The following is a 13,012-nucleotide window of genomic DNA, read 5'->3' as shown; positions in this document are numbered from 1 at the left end:
TTTTCTGAAATTTAAACTCGCGACTGACACCTGTGGCCAAAAAACAGAACTGCTCTCATTTTCTGCTCGCTCTCGCAGCGGTGGTGACGTCACATCCGCAGACAGCGCGGGAAAAGATGACCCGCCAGAAAATAGGAAAAATAGGATACAGGCTTATAGGTGCACCCACTGTGAGCGGACAAGGTGTCAGTATGCTCATCAGGAGATGTTTGAGTCATAAATGATCAAATAAAAAGGCTATTGTTACGTTTATTTTGGGGAAAAAGTTGCATATATCCCCTTTAATGGTCATTTCAAATTAACGTTTCTGTTCAGAATGATTCAAATTGATTTTGATTTCGTTTTCGTTTTTGTTCCTCTTAAAATTTCGTTCATTTCCGGTTTTCGTTTTCGTTCCTTGAACCGGTTCGGAGCCCTGATACATATGTATTTTTTTCATTAGCTAAGTTTGCATAGCTTTTGATTAACATTGTGTTCTAACGACACGTTGCAGCAAATTGGATAAGTAGGCTACTAAATAGTCGTCGCCTAATGGTTAGCGAGTAAGACACTGCCATTATAAAGCTTGGAAGAGCCAGGACATTTTTATATAACTGCGATTATCACAAACCCTTTATGACGACAATTACAACAAGGACCGAGACGTCACCTGGCATGGCGCAGACGGGGCCCCACCCTGGAGCCAGGACCGGGGTTGGGGCTCGTATGCGAGCGCCTGGTGGCCGGGCCTCCCCCCATGGGGCCTGGCCGGGCTCAGCCTGAAGGAGTGACGTGGGGCCGCCCTCCTGTGGGCTCACCACCTGCAGTAGGGAGCGTAAGGGGCCGGTGCATAGTGGATCGGGCAACAGTCGAAGGCGAGGCCCCCGACGACCCGATCTCTGGACACGGACAGCTTGGGCTCTGGAACCACACTTCTTGAGAGAGGCTGGGCTCTCTATCACTCTGGAGTTGCCCATGGTGAGAGGCGGAGAGCTGGAGTGGGTTTGCTTATAGCCCCCCAGCTCAGCCGCCATGTGTTGGAGTTCACCCCGGTGAGTGAGAGGGTCGCTTCCCTGCACCTTCGAGTCGGGGATAGGTCTCTCACTGTCGTGTGTGCCTACCGGCCGAACAGCAGTGCAGAGTACCCGGCCCTCTTGGAGTCTCTGGGAGGGGTGCTGGAAAGTGCTCTGACTGGAGACTCCGTCGTTCTACTGGGGGACTTCAACGCCCACGTGGGCAGTGACAGTGGCACCTGGAGGGGCGTGATTGGGAGGAACGTCCCCCCTGATCTGAACCCGAGCAGTGTTCTGTTAGTGGATTTCTGTGCTAGCCACGGTTTGTCCATAACGAACACCATGTTCAAGCATAAGGGTGTCCATCAGTGCATGTGGCACCAGGACACCCTAGACCGGAGGTAGATGATTGACTTTGTGGTCGTGTCATCAGACCTTTGGCCATATGTCTTGGACACTCGGGTGAAGAGGGGGTAGAGCTGTCAACTGATCACCACCTGGTGGTGAGTTGGATCCGATGGCAGGGGAGGAAGTTGGACGTACTGTGAGGGTCTTTTGGGAACGTTTGGCCGAGCCCCCTGTCAGAGAGATCTTCAACTCCCACCTCCAGCGGAGCTTCAACCGGATCCCAAAGGGGGTCTGGAGATATTGAGTCCGAGTGGACCATGTTCTCCACCTCCATTGTCGATGCGGCCGCTCGGAGCTGTGGCCGTAAGGTCTCCGGTGCCTGTGCCCAAACCCGGTGGTGGACACCAGAAGTAAGGGATGCCGTCAAGCTGAAGAAGGAGTCCTATCGGGCCTGGCTGGCTTGTGGGACTCCGGAGGCAGCTGACAGGTACCGGCAGGCCAGGCGGACTGCAGCTTAGGTAGTCGTGGAGGCAAAAAATCGGGCCCGGGAGGAGTTCGGTGAGGCCATGGAGAAAGACTATCGGTTGGCCTCGAAGAGATTCTGGCAAACCGTTCGACGCCTCAGGAGGGGGAAGCAGTGCCCTACCAACACTGTTTACAGTGGAGATGGGCACCTGTTGACCTCAACTGGGGATATCGTCGGGCGGTGGAAGGAATACTTCGAGGATCTCCTCAATCCCACTGACATGTCCTCCATTGAGAAAGCAGTGGCTCGGGACTCGGAGGTGGACTCGTCCATCACCCGGGCTGAAGTCATCGAGGTGGTTAAAAAGCTCCTCGGTGGCAAGACACCGGGGGTGGATGAGATCCGCCCTGAGTACCTCAAGTCTCTGGATGCTGTGGGGCTGTCTGGGCTGACATGTCTCTGCAACATTGCATGGCGGTTGGGGAGAGTACCTCTGGACTGGCAGACCGGGGTGGTGGTCCCTCTTTTCAAGAAGGGGGACCGGAGAGTGTGTTCCAACTATAGGGGGATCACACTTCTCAGCCTCCCCGGGAAAGTATATGCCAGGGTACTGGAGAGGAGAATTTGGCCGATTGTGGAACCTCGGATTCAGGAGGAACAGTGTGGTTTTCGTCCCGGTCGTGGAACACTGGACCAGCTCTATACCCTTTCCAGGGTGCTGGAGGGTTCATGGGAGTTTGCCCAACCAGTCCACATGTGTTTTGTGGATTTGGAGAAGGCATTCGACTGTGTTCCTCGTGGCATCCTGTGGAGGGTGCTCTGGGAGTATGGGGTCGGTGGCCCCCTGCTTAGGGCTGTTCGGTCCCTGTACGACCAGAGCAAGAGCTTGGTTCGCATTGCTGGCAGTAAGTCAGACCTGTTCCCGGTGCATGTTGGACTCTGGCAGGGCTGCCCTTTATCACCGGTTCTGTTCATAATTTTTATGGACAGAATTTCTAGGCGCAGCCAAGGGCTGGAGAGTGTCCGGTTTGGGGACCATATGATTTCGTCGCTACTTTTTGCGGATGATGTTGTCGTGTTGGCCTCCTCAGACCAGGACCTTCAGCGTGCACTGGGGCAGTTTGCAGCCGAGTGTGAAGCGGCTGGGATGAGAATCAGCACCTCCAAGTCCGAGGCCATGGTTCTCAGTCGGAAAAGGGTGGTTTGCCCACTTCAGGTTGATGGAGAGTTCCTGCCAAAGGTGGAGGAGTTAAGGTATCTTGGGGTCTTGTTCACGAGTGAGGGAAGGATGGAACGGGAGATCGACAGACGGATCGGTCCAGCTTCTGCAGTAATGCGGTCGCTGTACCGGTGAAGAAGGTCGTGGTGAAGAAGGAGCTGAGCTGTATGGCAAAGCTCTCGATTTACCGGTCGATCTACGTTCCTACTCTCACCTATGGTCATGAGCTGTGGGTCATGACTGAAAGGACAAGATCCCGGATACAGGCGGCCGAAATGAGCTTTCTCCGTAGGGTGGCTGGGCGCTCCCTTAGAGATAGGGTGAGAAGCTCGGTCACTCGGGAGGAGCTCAGAGTAGAGCCGTTGCTCCTTCACATCGAGAGGAGCTAGCTGAGGTGGCTCGGGCATCTATTTCGGATGCCTCCTGGACGCCTTCCCAGGGAGGTGTTCCAGGCACGTCCCACCAGGAGGAGGCCCCGGGGAAGACCTAGGACATGCTGGAGGGATTATGTCTCCCGGCTGGCCTGGGAACGCCTCGGCGTTCCCCCGGAAGAGCTGGAGGAGGTGGCTAGAGAGAGGGAAGTCTGGGCGTCTCTGCTTAGACTGTTCCCCCTGCGACCCGGCCCCGGATAAGCGGAAGATGATGGATGGATGGATGGATGGAACTCCGATTGTATTCGTCTGAAAGAAGAATGTCATATACAATTAGGATGACTTGAGGGTGGGTAAATTATGGGATAACTTACATTTTTGGGTGAACTATCCCTTTAAAGGTAGGAACTGACTGGTCTCTGACTGGTAACTTTTACTTTCACCTTCAAATAAATAAAAAGTAAACGATTTTGACATTATTCAAAATACATACTTAGTGACTGATACGATATTTGTCATGGTGTACACTTGTTTGTTCACAGTTTGAATGTTCTTTATTCCTAAGGTAAATTATCCATTGTTGTTTATATTAGAGATATTAAAGCCAAGCAAACATGTCAACCACAACTTTGCAGACATAGAAACCATCCCATAAATAGAATTTCCCTGTCTCGTTGTGTATCGCCATGGGTTAGGTAAAACTGAGGCTATTGCAATGGCATGCAAAATTTCATTGCATAGCATCTGGTTAGGACATGGCCACTCGCAACAGCAAGGCAGAGCGATTCGGAGGGCTGTTTCAAAGAAAAAGTCGTGGCCGCCCAACCACAAAGAGGGAAAAAAGGAAGACAAAAATCAGAACAATTGTTACAACCACGACTGAAAACAAAAACAGCATTCAATCTTCTTCCCTCAACTAAAGTGAAATGATAATGTTGAAATGAAATGATGTGTTAGTCATTGAATTTTTCAGTCAAGCGACTTGTTCAAAACGGCTAATTCATTAAGTGACACAGCAGAAATGACTGAATGAGTCATCATTAGTAAGATTAGTTCATAAAATGTGAATTAATTCCGAAACTGAAACTGTATTACTTGGAGACTTGCAATGGCTCTACAGTTTGGGACTATTTTCATTGGCAAAATAGATGAAAAACAGACAATATTGTGTCTAAAATGTGTCATCTAATAGCCAATTAACGTGCTGATATTCGGGAAAACATCACTTGCTTGTATGATACTGCTTATAAACATTAAAAACAAGAACTTATACAGAGATTTCTTACACCATATCTTGTTTTTTTTAAAAGCGTTTTTATCCAATTTGGTGGCATTTTTGCAACAAGCCCGGTAATTTCCGCCCATGTGTGTAATAGTGGGGGCGTGGCTCTTTTTTGAGCGCAAGCGGAGGCCCTTTCTGTTTGCGAGGCCCGTTTCATATGAAACCGTAGACCGTAAAAAAATATGGACGATGCGTCTTCACTACCTTTCACTGAAGAAAAGTGAAGCCGCCAAAGTCCAAATGTGGCGCTGACATCTTGCGCAGATTTAGGACCGAGTCTGCAGTAGTGACCTCGGGACCGGAGTCTGCGCAGTAGAAAGCAGGAAGCAGAGATGCGATATCAAAAGCCTGCCCACAGTCTCGCAGAGGCAGAACAATTCATTATGTCGGTGTGAAATAAACTTTAATTTATTTTAACTTTTAATACAATTTTGAAATTAAAGCTTAAGCTCCAATCTCCTCCCGAGAAAAGTCTGTTAGGGTGCGTTCACACTTGTAGTTTGGTTCGTTTGGTCCGGACCAAAGAACAAAACATATAGTCCTGATCCACTTAGCGTTCACAGTGGCATTTTTAACAGCGAACCTAAAGTTACCGAACCAAAGGCATATGCATACGGTCACAACCTGATTGGTCGGCTTTTATGACTTATATTTCGCAACGGAGCTTGCTTACCGAACATTCAAAACAATGATGTGTGCTGGATTAAACACCATCATTTTATGCATGTACATATGGTTTTATTTTTACCAGCTGAGAACTCACGAGGAGCTCATAAAATGTTCAGTACATTCAAAACAGCAGCAGGATTTCCTCCGTTGTATGCAGAAACGAAGATCTGCTGCAAAGAGACGGCAGTTGATGAGGCACTTTACCTCCTCGTAGCTCCACGTTTGCCCTCTACTCATTTTGGATACACCGATCTTTCCGCGTCATCAAATCAGCTGACTTGTAGCGTCGCATCTTGTGACATCACGTCCCGTTTTTGGTTTGTTTACATATCTTTGGTCCGTGTTGCGTTCATATATCAATCTAACCACACCAGAGTTCGTTTGGAAGCGGACCGAGACCCATCTTTTTAGCGGTCTTGGTCCGCTTGTTTGGTGCGCACCAGGGTTCGGATGGCAGCTTTCACATATGTTAAAATTAACTGTTCAAATTAACTGCACTAACCGAGCAATCGCACCAGGGTTCGTTTTGATCGAACCAAACATGACAAGTGTGAACGCACTTGACTTAGCGCCTCAGTGACAACTTCATTTCACAGATTGAGAAGCCGTCAATCTCAGCTGTCAATCATGGCGTCACACCCCCCGTTTTTATAGCATCAAATAACTAACTAAAACCAAACTTATTTAAAAAACGAACTCTTGAAATTAAATCATCGTGATAAAAACTGCCTAAAATGATAGAAGCCATCTTTGGGAAAAAAAATAAGTGTAATTTGATTTGTTTAGGGGTTTCCAACCCTGGTCCTGGAGGGCTACCACCCTGCAGATTTGAGCTCCAACCCGAATCAAACACACCTGAACCAGCTAATCATGGTGTTCAGGGCTGCTTGATAATTACAGACAGGTGTGTTGGAGCAGGGTTGAAACTGAAATCTGCAGGATGGTAGCCCTCTAGGAGTAGGGTTGGACACCCCTGGTTTAGATTGTCTCGTGTCCATTAGAATACATGGAGGGGCGGGGGTTATGAGCTATACTGGGACCAAGCACCTGGGGGCGATCGAGACGTGTCGGCTTCAGTTTTTAACACGAGTGCGGCAGGCTTGGGTGAAACGGGTGAAACAAAGTAAAGGTCATGGGTTCTATTCTCAGGGAATGGATGAACTTTAGGGGGAAAAAGCATATGCCACATGCGTAAATGTTTTACTGTATACTTAATCTCTGTCTCTGAAAGTTCTCCTGTTTTTTACTGTATGTTGACACAGATGGAGGGAATAAGTTGTCGGTGATGGAGGGAACTTCTGTCACTCTAGAATCTGGTGTTTCTGAAATATACAGAGATGATGTGATCATGTGGAGGTGTGAACATGGAGATTCGGTCATAGCAAAAATCAGCTATGGGAACTTCGCTCCATCTGAAGGCACTGATGGGAGATTCAGAGGCACTCTGGAGCTGGACAACAAAACCGGATCTCTGACCATCAGGAACATCAGAACTAAACACGCTGGACTTTATCATCTCGATATTACCGGCAACCGGCGCACCATATTCAAGAGATTCAATATTTCTGTCTGTCGTGAGTATTTTAAGTCTTAATGTACTAATAACATAATAAGATTGCATAATTAAGATCAGCGCATTGAGAACAAGTTACATGCTCTGAAATTAATTGAGAAAACTATTAAAGGTGCACTGTGTAAATTTTAGCGACATCTAGTGGTTATGAATTGAAACCACCCGCCGCTCACACACACAGCACATAGAGAAGCTACGGTGGCCGACAAAAGGACAAAGATGTCGTCGTCAGAGAGAACAGAGAGTAGCTAGCGCTCTGTAGAGAAGTTTGTACTGTAGAAACATGGCGGCGCAAAATGGCAACTTCACTGTAAGGGGACCCGCGGTGTGTGTAGATAGAAATGGCTCATTCTAAGGTAATAAAAACATAACGGTACATTATGTAAGGTCTTTATATATCTATATATCAATAGATCCTCATAAATACTACACACTGCACCTTTAATATTATAGTGTATCTGACAACCAAAACAGAAAGGTACAAACGTCAGTCAGAAATGATGGCAAAATTGCTGATTGGTTGATCTCTTTATCATTACAGCACGGTGTTGGTCTCCATGGGTTTTACTAGCAATGTGTTTGCCTGTTGTGGTTGGAGCTGATATTGTGATTCACATTATCCACCATCTGATAACCATCAGGCAAGTATTACAAATAGCTGATATAACAAGCATTTGAGATTTACTTGGTAAAAGAGACTTTAAAGACATAAAAAGTTGTTTTCATCATTAAAACATTTGGAATCTGTTTAATTGAGTTTATTGTTTTTAAAACAGACGTCAGAAAGCATCCCGAACATCAGGTAAGATACTGTTTGCACTATTATTTGCAACACAGACTATATAATAAACAGTGTTGGGTGTAACGCATTACAAGTAACTTGAGTTATGTAATCAGATTACTTTTTCAAGTAACTAGTATAGTAACGCATTACTTTTAAAATGTACAACAAAATATAATTTTCAGTTAAGTAATGCAAGTTACTTGTGGAGAAAAATCGCAAGTGCAGAGGCACTCATGTTTGTGTGTAAACATGATGGTTATTGTTCTAGACTAAATGTGAGCATGCATTCTTATAATGCATAACACCCAACACTGATATTAAAGTTGCTAACAAGTATATTTTGTTTGTGCTGGCTTTGTTTTTGAGGTATTTGTAGCAAAGTTAAAGGCTCCGGGAAGAAAGAGGCTGGAACTGGTGAACATAACATTAATTATAAAATAAACAACAAAACTAAAGTCGTCCCTCACGGATGACTGCCGCACAAACATAAACAAAACACAACGTAAAGTCCAGGCATGGTCCTCTCTTATCTTACACTGTTATCACTCCTCCTTTTATCCTTCTGGAGCTCCTCCATGAGACACGAGGCCGCTGTGGCACGCAGGTGGCACTCATTAATATCCGCGCCAACGGCCTCACTCCATTCCCATGGCTCTCGTCCCCACCCTGCTTCCCACATAACCCCATCGCCCCTCGCAGGCCGGGGGTACCCTCAAGTAGGGCTCGATGCATCCTGCGGTGGACATCCAATCTTGTGATTGAACATGACCAATAAAATCTTAAGAATCAGCTGCAGGGTGGAGTTTCCGCTGAACTGGTTTGGGGGGGATGGTGTCACATTAATGAGAAAGTAATGCATTTGGACATTTGGCTTGGCTTCTGACGTCATACTTGGATGTGGGCTGGGTTGGATGTCCCCTCCCCCCCAGACGCCTGGTGGACGACAATGGCTCCTTCGTTTTCGGGCAGCCAGTGAGAGAATCCTCCGTTCCCTGCTCTTCCCCATAATGGTGGACGGCCGGATCCGGCCTACATTGAATGGATGTGACTCCTTTGCTCTATCTCAGATGACAGCCGCCCCTCAGAACCCAGGCGGCCGGCAGCAAGTTCATCCGTTCCCCCGGCGAGTCACTCTAGCCCACCGTCTCGAGCATCCATGGCGGTAGAGTCTGCTCCGCTCGATGACTCCGCGGATTCCCCACAGTGGTGAGGGCTCTTTGTCAGCACATTCCTCCCAGGTTTTGGCACTAGTGTAGCAAAGTTAAAGGCTATGGGAAGAATGGCGAACGTTAACTATTTCCCTGCCAAACACAGAATTTTCTGTGTTTTCACTGTTATGCGCTAGGGGGCGCTATTACACATCTTCTGAATGAGTACAGAATCAGAATCCTGATCAAAACACAGGCGAAGAAGACGCAGAAAAATAAGCGATCGGATGTAAGCAGATTCATATGTAAAATAACATGATCATCAACATTAAACTTCATATAAATCAAAACTGCCTAATGTTACTGAATGAAATGTGGACCCAGGATGAGCTCTAGGACTGTGCGAGTATTGATGGACTTGATCTACTCCATCTGTGTTTGATCATCGCTCTGATTCTGATCTGAATGAAGTCTTTGACAAAAACAGGATTTTCACAGCTTTTTGTTCAGAATGTTGCTTTTTTATGAAACTTACCCATATTTAAGTGTTGATAAAAAAAGGAATGCATGAAGGTAGAATACAATAGGGTTTTTTTGTTTTGTTTAAAAGCAGAAGGACTGCTCTTTCTTTTGATATATTGCATGCCCAGATATTCATACAACAAAACATTCTATGGGCCATTACATTTTTGTTAAAATGGTCAAAAACCCTGGTGGTGGCTGGTTTAAAAGCGCTGGTGGGGAAAGAGTTAAAACATAGTTTTAATCATAAAATAAACAAACAACAAAACAAAAGTAAAGCAGCAGCAGCCCCTCATGGATGACTGCCGCTTAAAGGATTAGTTCACTTCAAAATGAAAATTTCCTGACATTTTACTCACCCCCATCTCATCCATTGGGGTCTTTCTTTCTTCAGTCGAAAAGAAATTCCTTTTTTTGAGGAAAACATTCCAGGATTTTTCTCCACATAATGGTTTTCAATGGCAACCAACGGGTTGAAGATCCAAATCAATGTAGTTTCAAAGGGCTCTGCATGATCCCAGCCAAGGAATAGGGTCTTATCTAGCGAAGCCATCAACCATTTTCAAAAAAAAAAAAAACATTTCTATACTTTTTAACCTCCAATTGCTGACTTCGGTGTTGTGCTTCCTCACTGCGTATGACGTCATCACGTTGGAAAGGTCACGCACTTGATGTAGGTGGAAGTACCGCCAGTGTTAAAATCAATGTGCAAAGACTAAATCAAATGCCCTTTACAATAATAAAGGTAAAACAACGATGTCGGATGATTTTGATGTTGGAGGAGAACATGAGATTTGAGATTTTGAGTTTTTCGGCACTGGGTCCGTACTTACTCCTACGTCACGGACGTGACCTTTCTGACATGATGGGGTCATGCGCCGTGAAGAAGAACAACACAGAAGTTTATAATAATTAATAATTTGTTACATTTATAGCGCTTTTCTAGGCACTCAAATCGCTTTACATATAGAAGGGGGGAATCTCCTCAACCACCACCAATGTGCAGCACCACCTGGATGATGTGACGACAGCCATATTGCGCCAGAACGCCCACCACACACCAGATGATTGGTGGAGAGGAGACAGAGTGATGAAGCCAATTATATATATATATGGGGATGATTAGGAGGCCATGATGGACAGGGGCCAATGGGCATGTTTTGGCCAGGATGCCGGGGTTACACCCCTACTCTTTATCGAAGGACATCCTGGGATTTTTAATGACCCCAGAGAGTCAGGACCTCGGTTTAACGTCTCATCCGAAGGACGGAAAGTTGTGCATTTGCGGTTAAATAGTATATAAATGTTAAATTTTTGAGGGGGTTAATGACCGATGGTTTCGCTAGATAAGACCCTATTCCTTGGCTGGCCCTTTGAAACTGCATTGATTTGGACCTTCAACCTGTTGGTTGCCATTGAAGTCCATTATGTGGAGAAAAATCCTGGAAAGTTTTCCACAAAACACTTAATTTCTTTTCGACTAAAGAAAGAAAGACATGAACATCTTGGATGAGATGGGGGTGAGTAAATGGGAAATTTTCATTTTGAAGCGAACTAATCCTTTAAACTACAACAAAAACACAACATAAAGTTTTCTCACGTCTTGCACTGTCGTCACTTCTGCGTTTATCCTTCCGGAGCTCCTTCGTGAGACTCGAGACCAGTGTGGCGGTCTCGGCCCGCCCTGCTTGCCACAGTATTTAACTTTGTTTCTTGTGCTTTGTGACATTATTGTCCAAACTGTGCTCTGTGCTCAGCTTGTCAGTTTTAGCATTTAAAACAACTTTACTTCCTAAAATTTAGCAGGGGACTTTTGGGAGAAGTGATACTACCCTTGTCATCCAAAAAATGCAATTACTGAGAATTTCTAATCATGTTTCATGTGTTTCTCTTTTATTTGTGTTTCAGATAAGGTTGTATAATGAGAGCAATGTTTTGCAATATTGTGTGACGTGATCAGATGTTCAACCACACTGCTGATGAATGTAGTACTGGAAGGTGGAAATGAAACCGCAGACAGCTTCATCAGAAGGATTTTTTACTATGAGCTTTTAACAGGAATAATTTCATTAATTAAAATTCTGTTTTAATATCCATAATGATCAATGTTCATGCACTGATGCTGATATTGTAAACAATATTACAGTTCAATTTCCACACATTTATATACAGCATTAGAACATGGTGCTAGCAACATGTCATTTAGTGTCAAATCAAAAATGAAGGGGGAAAAGTGCCTTAAAGTCAAGTCAGTCTTTTTGTAGATTTTTGAATGTTTGTATTAGTTGGAATCTGTGCCATAAAAACAGATCTTATTCACTCACAATGACTGGAATCTGTGAGTTTGTGTCATGAAATCATGCTTGTGATAACAGAAAAAACAGCGTACTAAACTAGCACTGAATAATTTAAATTCTCACCATTAACATTTTAGCTTTCAACCATTTGAATGATCTAAAGATTCTTAATTGCTCCTTGGTCCAGTTCTGATGCTCACGTGCACACTGTTGGCGCTTTCGGCGGTGGACAGGGTCATGCCGCCCCATACGCAACAAACTGAGATGCTCTGTGTATTCTGACACCTTTCTATTAGAACCAGCATTAACTTCTTGAGCAATTTGAGCTCCAGTAGCTTGTCTGTTTGATCGGACCACACGGGCCAGCCTTCGCTCCCCACGTGCATCAATGAGCCTTGACCGCCCATGACCCTGTCGCCGGTTCACCACTGTTCCTTCCTTGGAGCACTTTTGATAGAGACTGACCACTGCAGACCGGGAACACCCCACAAAGGCTGCAGTTTTGGAGATGCTCTGACTCAGTTGTCTAGCCATCACAATTTGGCCCTTGTCAAACTCGCTCAAATCCTTGCGCTTGCCCATTTTTCCTGAAATTTTTCCAAATTTTCACTTGCTGCCTAGTATATCCCACCCACTAACAGGTGCCGTGATGAAGAGATAATCTGTGTTATTCACTTACATTGGTCATAATGTTATGCCTGATCAGTGTATATATTATTGTATGATTTCATATTTTCTGTTGCAAGAAGATTAATTTATAGTGTTTTTGTATGTTCACGTAACAATTGCCATTAAAACAGATCTGATTGAGTCATAACGCCTGGAATTTATTTCAAACTAAGCTACACTGAATCAGCCTTTAGAGTGATCACTGTGTCTGTAAATTATGGAATGTGATTTCAACTCTGTGGACTAAACTTTTTCAGGACTCAATTGTTGAACTTTACTAAATCTGTTCAACTCAATTCTTAGCCATATGAACACAGTGTCTAATCAATTGTACTTTTGATTTCTGTGTAACATATTTATATGGTCAGTGGAGGTTTTCACCTTCTCACCTTCACTGCAAAATGGCTGCCACTGCTCCGTGTGTGTGTGTCAATATGGTTTGCAGTGTGTGTGTGTGTGTGTGTTCGGTACTTCTAATGTGTGTGCAGTAACGTGGATGGGTTGAATGCAGAGGACACATTCTGAGTATGGATTACCATATCACATGTCACTTTCACTTTCTCGAAAAGTAGAGTTCCTGGTTAGGACACTAGATGGCGCTCCAGTGATACATTACACACACTTTTAATTAAATATTAGGCAATTTATAACAGGGCAAAATATGATGCTGAT

General features: G+C 45.0%; 1 protein-coding gene across 1 annotated transcript in view; it reads left to right on the top strand.

Annotated features, from left to right (window-relative positions):
- LOC307121185 (uncharacterized protein) overlaps positions 1 to 12,486 on the top strand; it is a 41,409-nt gene extending 28,923 nt beyond the window's left edge. The window contains exons 4-7 of the mRNA XM_079808678.1: positions 6,610 to 6,921; positions 7,462 to 7,561; positions 7,697 to 7,722; positions 11,283 to 12,486. Of these exons, the coding sequence (XP_079664804.1) occupies positions 6,610 to 6,921; positions 7,462 to 7,561; positions 7,697 to 7,722; positions 11,283 to 11,296 (452 nt within the window). The 3' untranslated portion in view covers positions 11,297 to 12,486. The remainder of the gene's footprint in view (positions 1 to 6,609; positions 6,922 to 7,461; positions 7,562 to 7,696; positions 7,723 to 11,282) is intronic.
- Positions 12,487 to 13,012: the final 526 nt, after the last annotated feature.

This window comes from Gobio gobio (assembly GCF_949357685.1).
Source record: "Gobio gobio genome assembly, chromosome: 24".
NCBI lineage: Eukaryota > Metazoa > Chordata > Actinopteri > Cypriniformes > Gobionidae > Gobio > Gobio gobio.
The sequence above is the reverse complement of the archived record's forward strand: the minus strand, read 5'-3'. Positions and strand labels throughout refer to the sequence as shown.